Source organism: Ceratotherium simum, chromosome 24, assembly GCF_057802395.1.
Source record: "Ceratotherium simum simum isolate JZ-2026a chromosome 24, ASM5780239v1, whole genome shotgun sequence".
In the NCBI taxonomy this organism is placed as follows: Eukaryota; Metazoa; Chordata; class Mammalia; order Perissodactyla; family Rhinocerotidae; genus Ceratotherium; species Ceratotherium simum.
In genome coordinates, this window is record NC_141923.1 from 1,938,074 (window position 1) to 1,960,465 (window position 22,392).

At 60.7% G+C, this 22,392-nt stretch overlaps 2 protein-coding genes across 2 annotated transcripts in view; one reads left to right on the top strand and one right to left on the bottom strand.

Annotated features, from left to right (window-relative positions):
* Window positions 1–6,650: 6,650 nt before the first annotated feature.
* Window positions 6,651–18,954, bottom strand: CLBA1 (clathrin binding box of aftiphilin containing 1). Its single transcript, XM_087448543.1, has 9 exons — window positions 18,894–18,954; window positions 16,774–16,882; window positions 16,225–16,371; window positions 14,444–14,957; window positions 13,317–14,411; window positions 11,881–12,026; window positions 10,271–10,400; window positions 8,889–9,002; window positions 6,651–7,379 (listed from the first exon to the last, which is right to left on the bottom strand). The coding sequence occupies exons 1-9, from the start codon at window positions 18,952–18,954 to the stop codon at window positions 7,218–7,220; spliced, it is 2,478 nt and encodes an 825-aa protein (XP_087304669.1). The 3' UTR covers window positions 6,651–7,217.
* A 1,709-nt stretch (window positions 18,955–20,663) lies between these two features.
* AHNAK2 (AHNAK nucleoprotein 2) overlaps window positions 20,664–22,392 on the top strand; it is a 40,346-nt gene continuing 38,617 nt past the window's right edge. Inside the window, exon 1 of the mRNA XM_087447822.1 lies at window positions 20,664–20,722. Within this exon, the coding sequence (XP_087303948.1) occupies window positions 20,668–20,722 (55 nt within the window). The 5' untranslated portion in view covers window positions 20,664–20,667. The remainder of the gene's footprint in view (window positions 20,723–22,392) is intronic.

Genomic DNA, 22,392 nt, shown 5'->3' on the forward strand with positions numbered 1-22,392 from the left:
GTGGAAGTGTGTTATTAATTATCTTCCACGTCACGATCCTCGAGTGGATCTGTTTTCCTGTTCAGTTCAGCCGGCTCATCTGAGGCGCCTGTTGGAGTAGGAGAGGAATTGCTCTTGGCGTGGGGAAGGGGACACGTTCATTTTCCCGACACGCAGGCTTCAAGTGCCGCTCCCCCTCCCCTCGTTCAGCACCCACCCCCCGCCCAGCTCTTGTGGCACCTACCCTTGGGGTTGGGCTCCAAGGGTCCCAGGAAGCTGCGGGTGAAATGTGGGGCATGGCTCTCAACAGCCACGATGGCTTCCTTCAGCTGTTGAAAGTATTTTGTGTTTTATAAGGAGTAAACCTAAAGCAGTATTTTGTGTCTTTATAGCATTCTATCTTTTTAAAATATTTTTTCTGTTTCAGTAGTAGCTGTGGTGTCTGTTCCGTCCTCCTTCAGAAGTATAGAACACTCAGAGAGCGTGAGCCCTGACGTGCCCAGCAGCAAGGAGCTGGGCGGACCTGTGGGTTGGGCCTGCAGCTTCGGGGTCCCCACCACACTGACACTACTGAGCCCCCAGACTCATCCCTCCCTTGGCTCTTCTGGTTCTTTCCCAGCTGCCCATTCTCATTTTGGGGACCCCCTTGGGGTGCTGGTGACCCGGATGTCCTGGGCAGGGCTGGCTGGTTCCCCGGGAAACACCTGAAGTTCCCCAGAGGGGAGCAGGGCTGGGTGACCAACTGCTGGCGAGGATTCCAATGTGGAGGTGCAGGACTCAGGCCCTCCACACTCCTGTGTGCGCGTGGTCACGTGTTTGTAAACTTTGCAAAAGGAAAGTATGTAGGCCACAGCTGGCTAAAGCCGCTGTGGTGACCTCACCACCCCTCCTGTCCCCCTGGCTGGGATTTTCCAGGCTCTGGGTAAGGGAAGTCGGATTCGAGTGCAGGGGTCACCGTTAGGTGTTTCCAGTTGCTTCTGAGCATGGCTAAGCTACTGCCAGCTCTCCGCAGCCAGGGAGGACTTTGGAACACACCTGTGACCCCCTGCACCCACTGTGCCCGCTATTCTGGCTCGTGGTGTGAGGAGCAGGCTAGGCGCCACACTGCTGCACTGGGAGCGCGTGGTGGGAGCCGACAGCCAGCCTGTGAACTGAAGGCATTTCCGGGGTTCCCAGCCCTGACACAGCCTCAGCGTTCACATGGCTTCACCCATGAGTTAAGTTCAAAGAACTCCTGAACCATCAGTAATCAACATACATTGAATTATCTTTCTGGATAGTAAGTGATACTGTGAAATTATTGTCATGAGAAGGTGATGGAAAAGTTCAGTGCAGAAACACAGGAAAAAGTATCAAGATGTGTCAGGCAGCAAAGTGCTGTTATTTTTCTGGAGTTTGTGAAATTTATCGGTATTGCCTTTTTTTCTTTTTTGGTGAGGAATAATGGCCCTGAGCTAACATCCGTGCCCCATCTTCCTCTATTTTGTATATGGGATGCTGCCACAGCACGGCTTGATAAGCGGTGCATAGGTCCGTGCCCCGCATCTGAACCTGTGAACCCCGGGCAGCTGAAGCAGAGCGTTCGCACTTCACCACCACACCACTGGGCTGGCCCCCGTATTTCCTTTTTATAAGTCTTTGTTGTTTCTTTTCTCATTTTATTTTAACTTTCCTTTTTTGTGTCTAATTTTGTACTTGTAGCTTTGTATTCTTTTTTGGAAATAAGCCCCCAAATGTTACCAACTGCAGCCCCCTCACCCTGGCCCGCCCCTTCCTGGGTGTGGGCTGCTTGCTTGCTCCTCTGGTTCCCAAAGAAAGGCTGCGCCTTTGGCAGGTATGTCGATTTGCTGCTTAATGTTAGGAAAGTTGCAGGGGCCCTGGGGCACTGAGGGGGAGGCCCGAAGTCTGCCTCGGTCCAGATTCCAGCAGACAGGCTTCTATGAGGACTATTTCCAGTGTTCAGAGGAGCATGAGCCCTGACGACACTGCCGGCTGTCTGGCCTCTCACCTTGCCTCTGCCATGTGCTTGCACACTTCTGCCTTGTGCATTTCCGTGTGCGCCTCTGTGCCAGCACGGAGGCTTTTTCACACGAGCACAGTGCTGTGCTCACACCAGCCTGCCTGCACCTGGCCACATGCATGCCTCCCCCAGCAAAGCCAGGGCGGCCAGCAGCAACAGTCTCCCTTCCCACTGAGGCCAGCAAAGCTTTTTCACACAGTGCAAAGAGAATGTGAGTAACTGAGGGACGCCGGGATCTGGGGGTGCTGTAGCTGCCGGCCGGGCCTCCAAGGGAGCAGATGGCTGGGCAGGGCAGCAGGGCGCCTCACGTGAGGAGGGGCTGCCCCTCTTGAGCCCACCATCCAGTGATGCGGAGCAGAGTGCAGGGCAGAGGCTGGAGCAGGGTGCTTCCTGCCGGTGAGCTGGAGGGGCCTGGCCCGGGAAGCTGGCCTCCAGAGGGCTGTCTAGTGTCACCCTCCTCTTCCAGTTTAGGGTGCTGGCCTGAGCACATGTCATGTGCCCGGAACAAGCCACCAAGCCCGAAACAAGCCACCCCGCCAGGGAGGGCAGGAGGACAAGGAGAGGAGCCTGGGTCTACGGTGGCACCGATGGGCTGCTGGGCACCCCGAGTCCGGGACCTGCAGCCTGATGCTCCCTCATGTTGGGGGTGCCTCTGGGCCCCATGTCCCAGGATCCACGGAAGCCAGGGCCAGGGGGGAGCAAGGTCAGGGGCCTGGCCCAGGTCCTTCAGCCTCTGCCTGCCTGCCCGAAGCCCCAGCCCCATGGTGAGGAATGAGACGCGGGTGAGCTTCCCCTCCTGCCTGGCTGGCCCTGCTGTGGGGGCCCATCCAGTGGGGTAGGGGACGCTCCCTGGTGAGCCTTCGTTGGTGTGTATGTGCACATGTACGTATGTGTGTGCTTGTGTTCACGTGTGTGCATGTACGCACGTGTATGTGTGTAGCTGGGGGTGAGGCAGAGAGGGGATGACTGCCCCGGGGGGGTTGCTTTAGGGTTTTCCCTGTGTTGTGGACTGCCTGTTTGTACCCCCGCAATTCATATGGTGACGCCTAACCCCATATCATGGCATTAGGAGTGGGGCCCGTGGGAGGGGCCCTCATAGCGAGCTTAGGGCCCTTGTAAGAAGAGACCTGGGAGCTGGCAGCCCTGTGAGGACAGGATGTGCCCCCACGGGCCACTGATCTTCCTGGACCCTGACCGGGGACTCGCGGCCTCCAGAACTGGGAGGAGTAAGTGTTACAGTGGCTTGAGCTGACCGAGCCACACTGTCACCCTGCCCATCTAGGGTCCTTGCTTGGTGCCGCCATCGCTGACCATCGAGTGCCACTGACCATCGAGCCCCCCTGTGGGACTCCTCACGGCCACCCGGTCCTGTGAGTTTTCAGGAGCCATCTCCACTCTGCACTGGGCTCAGAGCCCGGGCCTCAGCCCCTGTGTCCTTCATCCCCCTACGTTCACGCACGCGCTGATGCTCCAGTTCCCCACTGTCCCCTTAGTTTCCTTGTAACCTTGTAAATCCAGGCACCGCACGAGCACAGCGGGGCTGCTGTGACGGTTTACAGAAGCCCCCGGCCCCTGCTGCCCCGTCAGGTGTGGAGGGCCGCAGCCCCGGGCCGCCGGTCTGCACGGCGGGACCGCGTCGGGCAGGGCTCTTAGGCTTTGCCGTGAGGTACCCCGTGTCTGTCAACGTCGGGTTTGTGGGTCAGGACCCACACGAGCCCACGCCTCACGTCTGGCTGTCATCTCTGTGCATCAGCGCGGGGGACGCTGTCTCTCCCGTCCTCGTCCAGTGTCCATCTCGTGGGTTCTGCTCTGCTGTCCTTTCCTTTCTCCGCTTCCTTGGCTCTTTTTCTAGTACCGTAATAGGAAAGCCCAGGTAGCGGATTCTGCACTTTTCTTATTCACTAATACAAGCACGTAAAGCTACTGACTTCCCTCTGAGCACCGCTTTGCCTGCTTCCTCCAAATTTAGATGTTGTGTTTTCATTATCATCAGTTTAAATAAGTATTAGCACCTGTGTCCTAGCTGACTGTCGTCCTCCCCACGTGGCTGGTTCTGGGGCTGGCAGACGCCCACAGCGGGGTCCCTGGGCATCTCGCATCTTGGCCTCCGTGGGGCCACTCGGACACTCCCTGCGGCTTGGAGGCATCAAAGAAGCCAGACTCTCACATGGGGCGGCCGACGTCTCTGCAGGCCTGTGTCTCTGAACCCAGCTCTGTGACGCTGAGACCTGGCTGATGGCCCAGTACGTGGCCACTGGGGGAGCGCTCCCTGTCCACGTGGGAAGAATGGGATGCTGCCGTGCGTGCTCTGCCCAGGCCACTTGGGTTGGGCTGGTTGCGCTCCAGTGCGTGCGTGCCTGCCCAACTGTGAGCGCCCATCACGTGTGTGGCTTCAAGTGACCACCCGCACAGGCACACACACAGCTGACTCTCCTCCTGTTTATCCTCCTGGGGTCAGGGAGGTTCTGGGATTGGGGAGAGTTCCCCTGTACTTCCTCACTACTCTCTCTGCTCTTGGGTCCTGCTCTGGCACTCCGGTACACCGTCTGACGCCGCCCCGCAGGTCGCGGACTCGTTCTGTTCTCCCTCCCTGCTCTTCTCTGTGTTGTGTGTGGATATTTTCTACTGACCAGTCTCCAAGGCCACTGGTCTGTTCCTCTGCTGTCTGGTCTGCTATGAAGCCCATCTAAATAATATTTATGTACAATGTTGTATATTTCATTTCTAGCATTTCCATTTTGTTTTTTATAATTTCCGTGTTTCTGCTAAAATTTTCCATCTCCTCCCGTGTGTTGTCCACGTTTCCACTAGCTCCTCACCACGTCCTCCATAGTTATTTTAGTCTTTGACTCGCACCATTTGGGCCATCTCTGGTTCCGCGTCTGTTGACTGCGGAGCACGTTTTGCTGCTTCCTCCTTGTCTGTGGTGTTTTACCGTGTGCCAGACACTGCATGAGAGAACAGAGAGACGGCAGTAGACGGTATTTATACTGTCGGGTTCCTGGAGCGAGAATGGGTCACCCTTACCTGCAGTGGGCTAGGTCTGGACTTGGTTGCAGCCTTCGTGAGCACCTCCCGTGTCTGGAGGGTGGTGTCCGAACTCCTGCCTCAGCAGGGCCTGGAGTCCAAGCGGGCGAGATGCTGGAGGTCAGCCTGCATTTCACAGCCTGACTGCCTTGTTTTTAGGTCACCGGGGGGTTCTTTTCACTCCCCATTCCAGGTCTTTCTGCCCTGCAGCCCCTTCCTCAGCCTTCGGAGGGCAGTCCCCCACCCTGTGAAGGCCTGACTGCCCCAGACAGCGCTCGCAGCTGCCTTGCGGATCCTCTAGACTCGGCAGCAGAAACTCCAGTGTGCCCACCAGCGGGGCTTTCTCTCGGCCCTCCGGCTACCACCTTCCGAGAGAGGCTGCTGCCTCCTTGGGGGCCCCAGGCACCCCGGGGGAATTTCTTTCAGTCTTCCCTCCTTACACCCAGCTCTGGGCATTCTATTCCGGGCCCCAGAGAAGACCAGAGCTGGCGGGTGGTCCGTACCTGCTGCTGGGCTCCAAGGTCCTAGAGTCTCCCCTCCCTCACCGCCATGGGGATGGGCAGCCATGGGCCTCTGCCTTTGCTTAGTGATTTCAGGTCTCTGTATCCTCAACTCTCTGATGATTTTAGACCACAGCTCTGTGCTGATTGGGCTTGTTCTGCTCAGGGTGAGAGGGACAGCCCCTTACAACTTGTACGTCTGAACCAGAGGTGACCAGTCGGCACTTACACGTGCAGGTCTCTGGTTCAAAAAGCTCCCCCACAAGCATACTGGCCAGACCTCAGGCCATGGAATCGGGGCCAGCCCTGGTGTGTGATGGATGGGGAGGGAGGAAGATGGGCCGCGGATCCCGGCCTGGGGAACTGGGTGGGCGGCGGCACCCTTCAATGAAAGGGAAGCGGGACAAGCAGAGCCAGAGGGGCGCAGAGTGCACACTGGCGACCCGCTGCACCCGGGACTCCTGGGAGAGCCGGGTGAGAGCCGGCCGCAGGGCTGGCTGGGGCAGGAGGGCGGCTGTGCGGACAGTGAAATGCCGGCGGCCACGCGTGAACTGGGTGGGAGGAGGCAGAGCGCAGGGCAGCATACTTTGGGTTGTCAAGTCTAACTTTAACCAAAGGTCGGGAAACTGTGGCAGGTCCCCGGGAGACCCCAGGTGGACGCTACCCTTTGACAGAAGCAGCTGGTAGAAAAGCAGTTTCCAAATTCCCACCTCTTTCTGGCTGAAAATGAAAATTAAGGCAGATTTTCCAAACATACGGCACCAAAAAAACCTGTCTCGTCCTTCACGAGCTTCCAGCCACGTATGGTGTGGCCCAGGCAAGTGGCCAAGGGTGCCGGGGTGCACAGAGACAGGTGACACCTGCAGTCACTGTGTCCCCACTGTGCCAATATTCGGGTCTGACACCTGGGTTAATGGAGCTGGTGTCTGAGGCTGCCCCCGACTGTAGTCTCCCGGCCTCAAGTGTGGCCTTGGTGGGACAGCGACGGCCAGGGTCCCACATCATGTGTGCTGGACACTCTGTCAGCCTCGGACCCCCAGGCTTCCCCTGAGGGATGGTGGGGCAGGGTGGAGTGACAGGATTCCTGCACCCGTCCCCGCAGAGTGGATGAATCGGCAAGAACACAGGCTTATACGGCTCTTTTATTTCATAAAATTTTATAAAAGTCAGTGCCCACTGCTCGACTCTGCCATCGGGAGGGGGTTTCCTCAGCCCGTAACCAGGGAGAGCTCGCGGGCCTCAGCCGAGGAGGGTGTGCGGAGAGGACGCTGGGTGGGCACCGGGTGGGCGAGTGCTCAGAACAGCACACTCAGCCCCTCACGTGTGCCCTCAGCCCCTTGCACTGGAAACCGGTGGGGACGAGGTGTGACGGGGCGCACACAGCTGTCCCCAGTGACGGCCCCCACCTGAGTGAGGCCCCCAGGCAGTGCAGCACGGGCAACCAGGCCTGGGGTCCTCACAGGGTGCCCCCTTCTTGGTGAGGACGGGCTCTGCTGAAGGTCACAGCCTCCATCTGACCTGATGAGACCCCAACACCGGCTGGTGGGCGCAGGGCGGGTTTCCACAGTGCGTCCTGGGAAACTGACTCGGGATTTGGGAAACACCTCCACAAAACAGTTCTGGTTTCCAGTACCAAACCAAACCGGTAAGAAAATGTAAAATTCCTCAGAAAGACACAAAGAACTTCTGTTTTAGCAAACATCACTATTAAACAGTGTCATTTTTAGGTTACGTGGAGTGAAAATCTTTTTCCTTGGCACTGTGATGTGCTGTGCGTTTCCACGGAAGGGGGTCTTCAGAAACAGGCTGTATGTGATCAGGCTCCCCTGTCTGCCGCCGGGCGTCCCTGAGAGCTGACGGCAAAGGAAGGACGTGGTCAGCGAATGGCAATGCCAGCGGGCTGCCCGCCCCGCCCCGCCCCTGGGTCCGGTGCTGAGTCTCTGTTGGGCGTTTCTCTTCTTCCCCCTAATCGCCTTAAACGCCTCATCCCGCAGTGTAACCAGAGCACAGAGCGCAGGGCTCCGTGACTTCTCCCGGAGCAAACGGCAGGACCATGTGTGGGGAGGGCCACCTGTGCATCCAGGGCCTGGGGCCACGTCGGGCCTCCTCGTCCCAAGTGATTCTATGACCTGGGCCTGTGGGTCCTGTTTCTTAGGTGGGGTCACACGGCCCTCATGCTGTGTGTCTAGCGCTCTTTGTGGAAGATGCCACCGCTCTTCACGCTCTCACCCTGCAGTGTCCGCTGTTTGACTAACTATGAATTTCCACCTAAAAGCTCCTGGTAGACATGTCCCCAAGCAGGCCACCGTGAATGATGTCACTGTGGACATTTCTATGTCTTGTTGCTCTAAAATGGCCTGGACCATTCATCTCTAGGAGTTTCTACCTCCTGCCCTGTGGTGTTTTCCAAAGGGCAGATGAATGCCGAGTGCTCCAGCACCCCTGGAAATGGCCCTGTGCAACTGGATGGCGAGGGCCCTCTCCTGTGCCCCATGGCGCCCGTCACCCGCCTGCTGGGCAGCCTGCTCACACCAAACTCCTGCTCCTGCTGAGGTCTCCCGCTCCCTCCGCCCCTAGCCGCTGCCCCAGCTCCAGATCAGCGCCCCGTCCCCTGCCAGCGGGCCACACGCAGCAGCCTGTACCTGCCCCTCCCCTCCACGCACTCTCCACACCAGAGACTGTCGAGGCAGATCCTCATGGTGGACATACCACCCCCGGCCACTCCTGCCTTCTCCCTGGGGCTGGGGCCGGGGGCGGTGTGTACACGTGAACCCCACCGGTGCTCTGGGCTCCCGGGCCACACGTGCTCCCCCTCCAGGCCAGAGCACGAGCCGAGGGGGCTGGGCCTGGTCGTGGCGCTCCTCCTCACAATACCTGGTCTGAGGGTGGGCAGACCCCGTTCCAGGAAGGGGTTTCCTTGCCCTAATAAAAGGGGGCTGCAGAAAGAGGACCCTTTCCCACCCACCCCTTCTTCCTGCCTCGAGCCCCACCGTGACCAGGGGATGCCGGCAGCCATGGCAGGAACTTCAAACCACGGAGAAAAGCTGCTGGGCAGACCCTGAGGCTGCCCCCTCGGACCTGTGTCTCAGCCGCCGGGTCCTGCCTGCCCTCCCACTTCCCTGCAGCCCCTCCCCACCTCCCGCCAGTGCCCCGTACGCGCCCACCTCTGCATGCCCTGCCCTGCCCCCAGTGTGGATGGCAACTGTGTACTGCGGTGCAGTGACGCTCTGCCTGTCTGCCCTGGAGTGAAACGGTCATTTTTCACAAGTCCACAAGAATTACAGAAAACAAGTTAGCGACTCAAACACGGAGACCCAGCAGCCAGCATGGTCTCCCCACGGCCTGTCCCCGGGGCAGCTCACCTTGGTCTGGATCAGGGCTCTGCAGTGGTGTAGACGGAAGCTGCGCACACCGAGTTCTTCAGGCTCCTTGAGGTCTGCGCCTTCCACAGCATGATCCTGGCCTCCAGGAAGGTTCTAAGGAGACAGACCACCGTCAGCCAGCGGAAAGGAAGATTAAAGGGTCGTTTTCTCTCCCGCTTTTCTGTTTTACCCCAGGTCCCTCCAGCACATCACACTGCACAGTGGCAACATGGGGGTGACTCGTGCACACTCAGGCCTGCTGTGGGCGGCCGGCCGGTCCCTGCCCTCCTGTCACCTGGCTCACGGCTGGCCTGTTCCTCGGGACTGCAGTGCCCCTCGACCTTCTCAATGGAAGTCTGTGCTGCCACCTCCAGCATGAGCCCCCTGGCCTGCCATGGCCTGGAGCTGTCCCTCCTCTGAGCTTCCCCCTTCCCTGTCCTCCCGGCTGCTTCCCTGCACGAAGACACAGCCAGGGTGGCCCTCACTGGGCCTCTCTGCTCCTTCCAGCCCCTCACTTCCTTCCTGGCCGGCTCAGTGTGGCCCCTTGGCCAACACGACCACCATTCCCGTGCCCCGTCTTCACTGGGGCCTGCTGGCCACCCCTTTTGTGTTTTCCGTGTTTGAAAATTTCCACAATACCTAAAAATGGAAAAAGGTCTTTGCCAACATGATTGCTGGAAGACAGCCTTCACTATAATTTGCATTTTCTTTGATAACTTACGAGCCCGACTGCGTGTAAGTTGGTGTCTCAGTGAGACTTGTGTGCCGTGGCCTCTGGTCGTGGGCTCAGGGACCCACCTCGTGGCTGACGCCACACCTCTACATGCGCCCGCCGCTCTGTGGCACCCATGTTCACCATGTCCCCGCAGGAGCCCCCGGCCCCCACGCCCACCACCGCCATCAGCACTTGTGGCACAGACTCACCCTGCGGCCCCCAAGCAGAGGACGCTCTGCCTGCCCCTGTGCCCTGGCAGACTTCTCCACCCTCCACGGGTCCTAAAGGGGAGCTCCCAGGAGGCCCCTGCCCTTCTGGCAGACAGTGTGCTCATCGCATCCTCCTATGGCGCCTCCTGCACTGCGTGCCGAGGGCCGGGCGCACTTGGACGCCTGTTGGCCTGGCACGGGGCTGGTGCCTAATGCCAACAAACTGCCGGAGTCAGACAAGGCGCACCCCATCTCCCCCCTTCCCGCACCCCTACCCTGCCAGAGTCGCCTTCGGAGAGTCAGCAGCTTTACCACGTCAGGGGAAAGGGCAACAAGACCTCCACCCTCACCCAGGCAGATGGCTCTCTCAGTTGTGCCGTGGCCACAGGGCGGCTGGCAAAGTCGCTGTGAGGTCCAACCGCACCCCAGGAGCCCCGTCTCCACCTAAATCACTTCACCTTCTGAGCAGCATCTATTCCGAGAACGAGAAAGAAGTTTTCCTGGCAACGGGACTCGCTCCAGAGGCCTCGGGAAGCCAACGTGGTATCTGCACTCTGAAGAGCTCTCCAGAGTTTTCTAGATTCAGAACTGGAAAAGAGATGCATTAATTAAAAGGTAACCTAGAAAGCCTTCGGAATAGAAACAAAGAGGGCACCTGACCTGTAGAATTCTGCACACAGAGCCTTCTGCAGGAGCGTGGGCTGTGTCGTTCACCTGTTCATCGATCCGGTCAACGTCCCCCACCCTGCAGACTCCGCAGCACTCCTCCCTTCTGCCCTGCTCATCACTCTCCTCACAGCACATCCCTGGTGCTGACTTATTTCCATTACTGAGTGTCTCCTCCAAGGGGCAGAAGCTCCGAGAGGCCAGACATTTCACTGGTCTCGTCCCCCAGTGATCGCAGGTGCTTAGAACCACGCTGGGTGCCATAGACTGAGATGCTCACAGACTGGAAGGAGACTGAACATGCAGAGGAGTGAACAAACGAGTCAATGTCTATTATGCGCCATCATCATTGCTAAGCCCACCCTCTGGCAGGCAAGGCAATGCAGCGCACAGCCAACTCCAGTAGGACCGATGCGCCGTGCCCAAATCATTTCCCAATCAGCCTCGTGCCTCAGCACCCCAGAGTAATACTGACCTTCATCTCACGACAGCGTCCAGCCCTGCCCAGTCCCGACACCCAGGACCACCCATGCCTCTAGGTGCCCCAGGCTCACACTGACACCAAAGGCCCATCCGCCCACCCGCTGGCCTGGACCAGGCCTTGGGGAAGCACCACACCCACAGGGCCCACCGGCCATCTGGGCAACATGGTCGCAGCCCTCTGGGCTCCAGGCCTCTTCCCCAGCCTCTGCTAGGGGTGCCCTGGGGCAGTCACTGGCTCAGACCCCAGCGGCGGCCCTGACTGCAGAGCTCTCTGACTAAGCTCAGCAGAGCGCAGAGGGACCTGGCAAGCCGGCTCACGCCAGCTTCACCTCCTCCCACTGGGGCCTCGAGCTCTCCACCCATCACACCCCCCAAGTTAACCTTGTTTTCCTCTCAGTGCTTGTGCAAGGGTGTCTAGAGCATGGCCACTGGCAAACAACTGCGGTGGAAACTCCCTTAGGCAACTGGCCCCAGGGACCTGCAGCCTCGCAGGTGGCCCCAGGAGCACAAGGGCGGGCTGACCCTGTGGGTTGAGAATGTCCTGCCAGGGCACTGGCGCGTTTTCTCTGTGGCAGAGTCCCCCAGGAGGTCCCTGTGCCCATCGCCCAGCCCCAGCTCTGCACCCCAGCACTCGCACTGAGACATGAGGAACTGCCACCGCCAGGTCCACTTTGCTCCTGGTGAGCTTGCAGGAGGCGGGGTGCGGAAGGGGAGCCTGAACACGGCTCTGAGAGGAGGGGTCACGGCCAGAGCATCAACCTGTGCTGCCCTGTCCTTCCATGGGGGCCCTGCGACCCAAAGGTGGTGGGAAATTTTCTATAAAGGTAACAACAAATGGCCTCATGCGTCCACTTTATCAACCAAAAGGATCAATGCAGAGCTGCTGCCAGAAATCTTAGTTCCAATTTAAGTTCATTACCACAATTTATGTACAGATGCAAGTCCAGGTTTTTCTTCACTGCTTATTTCTAAGAAATGGTCTAAGGTGGAAACATCTTCAGTTGCCTGCTTGACTGGTACTTCTTGAAAAGCAAACCTAAAAACGTTCTCGTAGCTGAGACTGGGCTGAAAAAAGAAAACACGCCAAAGTTAGGAGAAATACACGTCACATCACCTTATTCCAAACACATAATTTTGCTACAAATGACATTTGTAAAGGATTGTTTCATTACTGCTACCATGACATGACATATTCCTTCCTCAGAATTACTGTGCTGTGCAACCCACGTGGAGGGAACCAGAGGGCATACGGGAAAAGTGGGATTAGGGCTCAAGAGTCATAAACTTTGTCAGTGACACATGAAAAAAAGACACAAACAAAAACATTAGCACGGTTCCCACGTGTTAACCGGCTGAGAGATCCCTCCATACTACAATAAATAAGGCATTTCTCAAAAAAAGATCTGAGGTTGGCAGGTTGTGAGTAAGCGTGAAGTCCTGGGAGGCGACTGTCTGAGGTTGGGCGGGATCCTAACCCCAGGTGAGGGTGGGTGTGTAAACCCAGACGACGGGGGTGGCTGAGGTGTGCATGTGTGTGGTGTAGGTACTCCCACGCACCTCGGCTCCACCGGGTGTGGTTTTCTGCATTCACCTCATATTTCCTGCAAAGTTTGCATTCTGCTCAAATTGTTCCCTGATGTATCAGTCGTGTCGGGAGACAAGTCCTGTTTTCAAAACTAGCATTACAGCAGAGCTGAAGGTGAGGTCCAGGGAAACACTGGTTTAGAAAACAGTCCACCCCTAGAACGAGCAGAACCCTCTCTCGCCTCCCTTGTTCGCTTTTTTCGTTCTTAAGGTGTCTGGCGTAAACCATTGGGAGGAGATGGCCGAGAATGAGGAGCAACGGAAGGAAGAGGAGGACGAGAAAGAAGGATCAGAAGCTGTCACAGAAAAGGTCAACACCGCTGGTCAGGTGGGGAGGGGAGAGTTAGGGGCGAGGGAGACGAGGCTGGGCCCTCGGGGCCAGCGCCCGGTCATTACACGGACGCAACTGTGACTCTGGGGAGGTTTTCTAAATAAGTAGACTGACGATTCAGACAAAAATGCTCTTTCCCCACGTGCCCTGAACTGGGGCCAGGAAAGCACAGCTGGGTTGATGGAGAGGAGGCGGACTGGAGGCGGAGGCCTAAGGAAGGAAAGGGAGGCCGCTGTAGCCAGACCCAGGAAGAAGTGAGCACAGAGGGTGACCCAGCTCCACTTCCGCAGCCTCATTCCTTCTCTGGCTCAAGAGGACGAAGGCCAGGAGAGAAGCAGATCCCCTCCCTGGCCAGCCCACCAAAGCCTGAGGTCTGCAGGCCTTGCAGTGTATAAAACACTTCCTGTGCAACATGGTGAAGATGAGAACTTCAGAAATACCTCAGAGGGTGAGGCGGCGGCCGTTCCTGTCACCTGGGGTCCACTCTGGTGAAGCTGGCAAGAATGTCGCTCCTTTTGGGCAGAAGTGGTTCTCAGTGGCTTAGGTTCCATGGGCCTCTCCCGGAGTTCAGAGGGCTGAGAGAATTGTTCAGACTTGGCTGAAGATTCCCGAAAGCCTTCAAACTCCCCCCAGGCACTGCTGTGTTCCCCTGGGTCCAGACCACTGGTGGTGCAGGTAGAAAAGCCCTCACTGCGCCCAGAGATCCTGGCATCCCCATCCCACTCCACGTGATCACCACTCTGTGTCACCAATGCCTCACTTGCACCGCTGCCTTTAGAAGCCTGGTGGAGGGAAACATCGCCTGCTCCCTCTGAGAGGTCACTCAGAGACCCGCTGACAGCGGGCACCCGGCCAGGCGCTCCCCCCAGCTCCGGCTGGCCTTGCATGCTGGAGCCGCCAGGCCCGCATAGAAGCGACGGGAAGGTGCTCAGGAGACATACACACTGCTGTGCTGGGGGTGGGGACCGCCTGCTCGCCGCTGCCCAGTAGCTGCCCGTGGCTTCCTCGGGAGTGTGAATGGCCTGGTGTGGGTCCAGTGTCGCTGTGGAACGCACACAAACAACGTCCGCAGCCTGGTCACCCAAGGGAAGTGACCTGGCCGCTGACCGGCTTCCTCCTCCACGCTGACGACCAGTCCAGCACAGGAGTGTGTCCTGGAGACTAAGGTGCTGCGGGGTCGGATCGGCCTGGGAAGGTGGGCGCGCTGCGGGGTCCTGCCCGGGCAGGGTGGGCAGGGGTCCGGAGGCCCAGTCTGGCCAGACGCGGAGAGTCCGGGCGCCCGGGGAGGGCGGCGCCCAGAAGTCCCGACAGTGGGGTCGGGGTGGTCCCCTCGCGGGGCGGGCCGCACGGCAGCCCGGGCCGGGTCCGAGGCGGCGGCTGCGGCCCTCGAGGAAGGCCTGCGGCCTGCGGCTCCCGAGGGGCGGGCTGGGAGCGCTCGGGCCTGGGCGCCCAGCTGGGGTCCGCACACACCTCGCCGCGCCGCCGCCTCCGCGCGGGCGCAGCCTGGGGCTCCGCGTCCTCTCGGCCCGCGCCTGCTAGTTGCCCGGCAACGGCGCGCCAGCCTCACTTCCGGCGCTCGCTGTCGTGACGTCAGTGCGCCGGCGCCAGGGGGCGTGGCATCGCCGGGCCCCCCGCCGCGCACATCGCAGTCGAGGGCCGAGGGAGCAGCGGGCCAGCTGGCTGGGCGTGGGCGGGGCTCTTCCTCTGCGCCTCCCGGATGTGGCGTGAAGAGAGGCTCGTATTTGATTGTACCGGCCGTCGTGTAGCAGCCCCACGTGGAGTGGATACCCTGCGCTGCCCCCCGGCCGGGGATGCGCAGGTGCCGTGCTACCCCATCATCACACGCCAACCCACACGCGGCAGCTGCCCCTCTCCGCCCCGGCCGCCCTGCCTGCCCCCTGAATCCCCAGAACCTAGGCCTTCCTAACGTGTGGGTGGATGAGGGTCCGCTGTCTGCGGGCAGGAGGAGGGGCGCCACCCCTTCCGTCGTAGTGCCCTGATTCTCGGCCTGGTCACCAGCCAGCCCCGAGGCAGAGCAGGGCCAGTCTGGGCCATGGACAACCAGCCCCTCCTGCTGCCACCTGCCCCAGAGCAAGGGGCACTCATGGGTCAGCCTTGCCCTCCTGCCAGCTCCCCTCCCGGCTCTCCTCTCAGGCTTTCCCTGTCTGCCCCCATCCCCAGTCTCATGAAATCAACCTCGGTGAGTGAGCTTGACTTCACTCTCCCCAGACGCTGCCATCAGGCCCTGGGTGGAAGCCCCGATGCACACTCTGCCTGTCTACTTCCAAGCTCACGTTTCTCCACCGTGTGACCTCCTTGGGCCCTGTCCTGTTTGCATGAATCACCTGCCCTCTCCCTGGTCCTTCTCAGCCAAGCTACTGAAAATTTTAATTTTAAAAATTACCAGATGAGATCATTCTCTGAACCCTGGGCCACAGCTTTCTGTCCCCGCCCTGCTTCTTGAGGGACACGACGGCCAGCAATGCAGTGTGCGAGCAATGCAGACTGCCCAGAGCTGGGCAGACACTGGGGTGACTGCAGGAAGATGACCAGATGCCAGCTCTCTCCTGCCTTGATGTCACCCGGGGATAGTGTCAGCCCCAGGTGGTCCTGCTGTCCACCCACTGCTTGGACCCCATCATCCACTGTCCTTGCCATCCTCAAAGTCCTGGGAGCTGGAAAGGGGTAGGAGGAGTGTTGTCCTCATGTACAGGTGGGGAAACTGAGGCCCAGGCTCAAAGGCCTAAGTGAGAAGTGTTGCTGGGCTGGAACCAGCTCTTCCGACCCTCAGCCATTCCCCACACCCTGTCTAGACCTCGTGAAGAGTGAGGACGGCACTGTGACCTCAGGGTGCAGGATGAAATGACCCCACAAAACAGGCCCAAGGGTGGGCTGATCTGCATCACCTGGGGTGGTAGCTGAATCCCCCCAGAGATGTCCACGTCCTGATCCCCAGAACCCGTGCATGTGGGGCCTTGCGAGGTAAAGGGACTTTACAGATGTGACTAAGTTAAAGCTGTTGAGATGGGGAGATGGTGCTGGGTTATGCCTCTGAGCCCAGTGTAATCACAAGGGTCCTTCAGGGGGAGGCAGGAGGGTCAGAGTCTGAGAGAAGATGGAAAGACGAAAGCAGAAATCAGAGCGATGCAGCGTCACAAGCCAAGGAGCGAAGGCGGCCTCTAGAAGCTGAAAAGGGCAAGAAGGATCTGCCCTGAAACCTCCAGAAGGAGCACAGCCCTGCTGACACCCGGGACTAAGAGAATAAATGTGTTGGTTTAAGCCACTGCCTTGTGGTTATTTGTTATAGCAGCCACGGGAAACTATTGTACCCTGGCGACCCCTGGCTACCCCACCAAGGAGGTGCTGCTTTGGGGGAGACAAGACTTAGAGGAGGCGGCAGAGGTGACCCCAACATTGGGTGCCCCGTCCTGGCTGCAGGAGGGGGTGGGGCAGCCCAAGTAGCTGATGGTGGCCCCTGCTTCCTTGGGCCAGCATCTGGGTTAGACCGGGCAGGACATGGGGCATGAGCTGAGGGCCAAGCCTCCAGGTGGACGAGCAGGGCAGGCGGCTGGTCAAGTTTCAAAGGCTTCACCTGCTGGGGTAGACTGGCCAGAGGAGACAGGTCCCTATTAAAGTGGGGGTGCAGGAGACACAAGCCATGAGTCCCCCAGGGCCTGTGGAGGGGGTGGGTGCAGTGTGGTCAGCAGAAAGAGCCCCTGTGGCCCTCCCAGGCTCTTCTCAGGGCACCTCAGTCCATCCCTGAGCTCCAGCCCTGCTGAATGGGGGTGAGGGGCAGCTTCTCCTCTGCCACCCAGCCAAGCCTCCCCTGTATCCCAGAAGTGACTGGCCTCCACTCCACCCTGAGCCCCACAGTATCCTGGTGCCTCCCAGCATCACCTGATGAGCGGTGGGGAGGGGTCCGCCACCCTGGGGAACACCTTCGTGTCCTGCTCCTCTAGGGTCCTTAGACCCAAGTCCTTGTGGTGAGTGAAGGAGGGCGCCAGGCCTGGAGCGGGCACTCAGCTTAGGGGGGAGTGAGGCAGTTAGGGACCCGGGGCCAGCAGACCTGGAGCCCTCCCCCACTGCCTCTGTGCAAGGGACTGGGTGGGAGGGCAGACAGCAGCTGAGGAGCTCCCAGCTGCCCCCACCACTCCGTTGTGCCCCTCCAGCTGGGCTGGGCTGGGGCAGGGACAATGACAGAGCTATTTTTGCTTATGCTGCTGTGGCTGCCGCGAGGAGGCATCAATCATTGATGCTCTGGGCATCCCTGCCTGCCTGGAGCGGGCGGAGAGCAGCCAGCGGGGAGCGGGGCAGGGCCTGGGGAGATATGGCCATTAGCCATGGCTCCTCACTCTGGCCCCACCAGTGCCTTGCACTCCAGGCTCTGGTACTCAGGTACCCAGTCTCAGGAGGCTTCGGGCAAGCCTGAGACCCCTGACCAGGGGGCCAAGGCCACGGCTGGGGTGTGGCCCCTGATGTCCCTGGCACAGTGGTCCTAGGGAGGAGGTCGAGCCTGTGTATGCCAATGGAAGAGAGCATGGGGCACCCCAGAACCACTGCAGGGCCCCCTGTGGGTGACACTCAGAGATGGTGTGGGGTCTTGTATGTGCCAGGCGTGGCTGTCAGTTGGGCCTATGTCTCCATGCTTCTGCAGGGCCAGCTATTCCTGAGCCATGCCCAGCTGCTGTGGCCTTCCCCAGTGGGGCATCTGTCCCCAGAGGGGGACATCAGGACAGGCTGGAGCCAGGCGTGACGATGGGAGCTCCTGGCAGTGCAGGGCTCTGAGGCAGGCGTGTGGCCAGGCTTCAGCTGGGAGCAGGGATGGGCAGGGGACTGCACAGATGGGCTACACAGGTCCCACCCAGGTAGCTTTCTCCCCTGTCCTGGCCCTGGGGCCAGGCTGGGGCTTCCAAGGCCCCGCAGGTGGGAGAAGGGATGGGCGGGAGGAGGCAGGGGCCAGTCTGGCTGGTCCTGTGGGGTAAGGGCCAACTCGTGGGCAGTCTCCTTCTACATAGCTGCAGCTGACCACCTGTGGGACACACTGCCCGAGGGGGCAGGCCCTCCCAGAGATGAAATGGGGCCCACGGAGCCCCAGGGGGAGTGTGGGGGTGAGCACAGCAGGTGATGCCAGCTTTCTGCCTCAGCGCAGGCAGGAGAGGAGGGGGCAGCCCCCGGGGTGGGGAGGGTGGAGTCCCTGCCCACCCCCATCCTGAATCTGGGGCCTAGAGCCAGTGCTGAGTCAACTCCCTGGCTGCAGAGTGAGCAAGGCGCCAGCAGGACAGTGTAAGCCCACCCAGCGCTCACCAAGACCAAGGGCAAGAGTAGCCCCAAGGAGACTCCTTGCCCCAGCCTCCCCTCGCCTTGGCCAGCCAGAGGCCCCAGGGACCACTCAGCGGTGCGCGGCTCAGCTCCTTCTTCAGCAGCCATGGGAGATTCCTCCCCTCCTGGCCTCTGCTTAGGTGGGGCAGCTCCCTGGCCTCCCCACCCAGAGCTCCACCCTCTCCCTCCCCCCACAGCCCCGTGTGCATCATGTCAGACAATCAGGATATGTCACATGGAGTGAGGCCACTTCATTGGGACAGGAGCCCAGGGTCACACACCCAATGGGGCTGGGGGACACAAAGTTGGGTCTCTGCCCTAAGGTTCCTGATTGCACAAAGCTAGCCCTTGTTCCCAGGCCCCCACAGCCAGACTCACACACACACACACAGGATGGGCAGGCTGAGACCCCCGACAGACCCAGGCAGACGCTGGACACACCCAGGGACACAGAGAACTCTCCCTCCCTGTGCCCATGAGTGACTGGCTCCCTGACGGAGAGAGCAGGGCAGGTCCTCAGGGAAAGAGGTGAGCACAGGGTCTCTGCCCAGCCCAAGAGAAGACATCAGGGCAGGAGAGGTGAGACCCATGCCCCAGTGTCCCCACCTGAAGGACAGGGCTGTGCCCGTGGTGCCATGGGCTCGAGGGGTGGGAGGCTGCCAGGGCCTCTTCCCGGCAGTGTTGTGTGTGTGTCTGACCCGCTGCTGGAAGGCTGCCCGGCTGCAGCCTGGCTAACGGGAACTGCCGAGCATGAGTCATCCCGCTGGGCAGGCTCACCTGGGCCCTGCCGGCTGTGTGCATCCCCAAGTGAGCCCGGGAGTGGTGTGCACATGTGTGTGTCTGCATCCTGTTGTGGATGGGCACGTGGGCCTGAGTGGGTGCATGTGTGTGAGTATGTGTGTGCCTGTCTCTCAGTGCATGGGGACATATCCAAGTAGATCTGTGTCTGTGCATTGGTGTGTGCATGTGTCATCTTGTCTACGAGTGTGTGTTTGTGTCATGTGTGTCTATATGTGTGTGTGTGTCTGTGTCAAGTCTGTGTGGTACTCCTGTTGCAGCCTGGCCTCTTTCCGCCCCAGGAAAAGGTGTGTGTGTGTGTGTGTGTGTGTGTGTGTGTGTGTCGATTCGTCTGTCCCAGCACCACCAGCACCATCACAGGCAGAGCCCAGGAATGGTCCTCCTTGGCGGTGTCCATGCTTTCCTGGGTCTGTTCTGGCCCAGGCTCCCCACCCCCACGCCCAGAAGGATTCATACCCCTCAAGGTGCCCTTCCTCAAGTCTACAGCAGGCTGGGCATCAGCTAACTTCCTGAGGAAACAGAATTCTACTGGGCCTCCCCACTCCCTGCCCACTCCCCCAGACATGCCACCCTCTGCACAACACCCAAGCTAGAGCCCAGGGTGGCCCCCACCCATCCCCAACCCAGTCCTCACCAGGTCCCCTCTGCCAGCTTCCAGAACATCTCGGATCCTCCGTCTCCCTCCTCGCATCACCCACCTGGACCAGCCCCTACCCTCTTGCAGGGCTCCTGACTTCCAGCAGTGCCCCCCAGGGACACTCCCTATCAACCCGGGTGGTGTCGTCTCAGCTCCCACCGCCCAGACTTGCTGCCCGCTGCCCCCTGCCCCCAGCCCCACTGGGCCGAACTTTCAGCCCCGAGAACCAGCGCCGGTTCCCTTATTCCCATCCTCTGCACACACACTACTCTGTTGCCTCTGTCCAGAACACTTCTCAAACTCCTGAGGTCCTAGCCTTCCAGGACCCCCCACCCCTACCCCACCGCTGCATCGTGCTACCCCGCAGAGCACACTTCCAGACCCGGAGCCCCCAGGGCAGGCCCAGGGAGGTCAGATCACAGGCCAGTTGCCTCCGTGGGCTCCGGCTGCCCCTACGGCCCCCCAGGGTGCCCCGCACCCCAGCTTGTGTCTAAAATGTCCGTCTCCGAACTGGGAGATAAGACTGTGGCGCGCGGGTCCAGTCGAGCCCGGGAGCTTTGGCGCGGTGTCTGGAAACCCCTCCCTGGCGAAGGTCCAAAGCCTATTCCCTGGGCCGGGAAAGGCCGGCTGGGGGCGCGGGGCGGGGCCAAGCTAGGGGCGGAGTTGGCCTGCAGCGGGGCCTGGGGCGGGGGTCGGACTAGAGTTGGGACCCGGGCGGGGTCTGAGGGCGGGGCCTGGGCGGGCAGGGGCGGGGCCCGGCGGGCGGCAGCCAATGGGCTGAATGAGGCCGGGGGCGCCGCCCGCGCTCGCTCCGCAGTGGCGGGGGCCGGCTGGGCGGGCCGGGGCGGGGTCCGAGCGGCGGCGAGGTCGCGGGGCACCGGCTCTGTCCGCAGTCCGAGGCCGGCCGCCAGCCGCAGCGCAGGGCCGTGGAGGCAGAGCGCGGCGCCCGCCCGTCCCCGGGCCGCCCGCGCGCCGGAGCCGGGACCCGCGACTGGACGCGACGGGCCGCCACCGGCCCGCACCGCCCGGCCGCCGCGATGTGCGACTGCTTCCACATGGTGCTGCCCACCTGGCCCGGAGCCCCCGGCAGCGGTGCGCCTCCTCCCCGCCTGCAGCCCGCTCCCCTCGGGGCGGGTGGGCTCTGCGCGGGGGCGCAGTGCGGGCCGGGCTGCGGCGCCGGCCGGGGTGGGGCGCCTCGGGGACCGGCCCGCGGTCTCGCGCGCGTTTCTGCGCCTCGGGGGCTGCTCGGGTCTCTGCCTCCCTCCTCCTGCGTCTCGCCTTTTACCTGTCCCTCGGCCTGCACCCCCTCTCCGTCTCTGCTGCTCACTCTGTCGCTCCCGCTTCTGTCTCTCTCTCTCTGTCACTGTCCGCCTGCTGAAACCCTCTGGGACCTTGTCTTGTCCCTGGAGAGGGCCTCCTGGGGAGGGTCCCACTTGTGAGTGGGGTGTGAGGGTCGTGGGTCACCAGGTGGTGGGAACTGCCGTCTGGCCTGCTCTCTGACCTGTTTTGGGGGAGAGCAGCCTGGCTGGACCAGGAGTTAGGGCTATTGGCTTTGGCTCAGGACTGCCAGGCTAGGCTGGGCTGAGTCCACCGTGTGGCTACTGTGTGGCTGGGTCAATGGCTAGGTGGTGGCTGTGGCAGGGCTAGACCTAAGGTCTGGAGCTTGGCAAGGGGCCTGAGTGGGGTCAGAGCTCAGGCCACAGGGTCCCCCAGTGCTAGGTAAGGGAAGGTGGTGTTGCCCGGGGGCAGTACCCCTCCCTCTGCGCCTCTGGCCATGGAATGGGCACCAGGTGCTCTCTGTCTGTCTGTCATCTGTCTGTCCCTGCACTAGGACTGGTTCCAGGGCCTGCGTGTCTCAGCATCTTGGAGGGCAGGGTGGGGCCGGGCAGGGCCACTCCTTGTAGCTCCCGGTCAGTAATGCGGCAGTCTGGCCACACCCAGGACACCTGGCCAGTAGCCGGCAAGGGGGACTGGGGCTGTGCTGCATTGGCGTGGGCGAGACCCCACTCCTTGGGGAAAATGAAGATTGATGATGATGATGGGGCTGCTGATACAGAGGAGGAGGGGAGCCCCTCAGCCTGGGTTCGCCCCTCCAGCTGCAGCAGGAGCCCCATGGCCCCTCCTGCTGCCCATTTGTCTAGTGAGCAGTGAGGGCCAGCTGACCACCTGTTTGGTCCTCCCTCACCCAGATAGGAGCCCAAGATGCCTCGATTTTCCCTGGACAGATGGTGGGCGAATGGTGGCCGCTGTGGATTGGTGGGCCCCCAGTCCCCTGCTCCTGACTGTGGCTGGCCCTGGCCACATCACTGAGGACCCGCCACATCACAGGGAGAGGAGAGGGGGCCCAAAGGACATGGGGCCATTGCTCTGCCTCCAGCTTCACACACTGGCCTCTTCCTCACTCCCTGGCCGCCCAGAGACTCCCAAGCTGCAGGGTCTGGGGGCCATTTCAGGCACCCTCCTGCCCCGCAGACGCCTGTGCTGGGCGCCTCTCTTCAGCTGAGGCCCTTTTTCTCTGCTTTGACTTGGTGGTTCCCTGGCCTCTGGGGCATTCCCTCCTCTTGTCCAGCCTACAAAACCATTTGCTCTTAGGGAACGAGGTTAGTGGCTCTCATGGGGCATTGGTAGGAGACCTGCTGGATCAGAGCTCCTGGGGGTTCTGTCTAACATGCAGATTCCCAGGCCCTCCCCCACCCTTTGCAGGAGGCCAGGGAACATGCATTCCTGATAAGCACCACCCCCCCCCCCCCTCGCGATTTCGC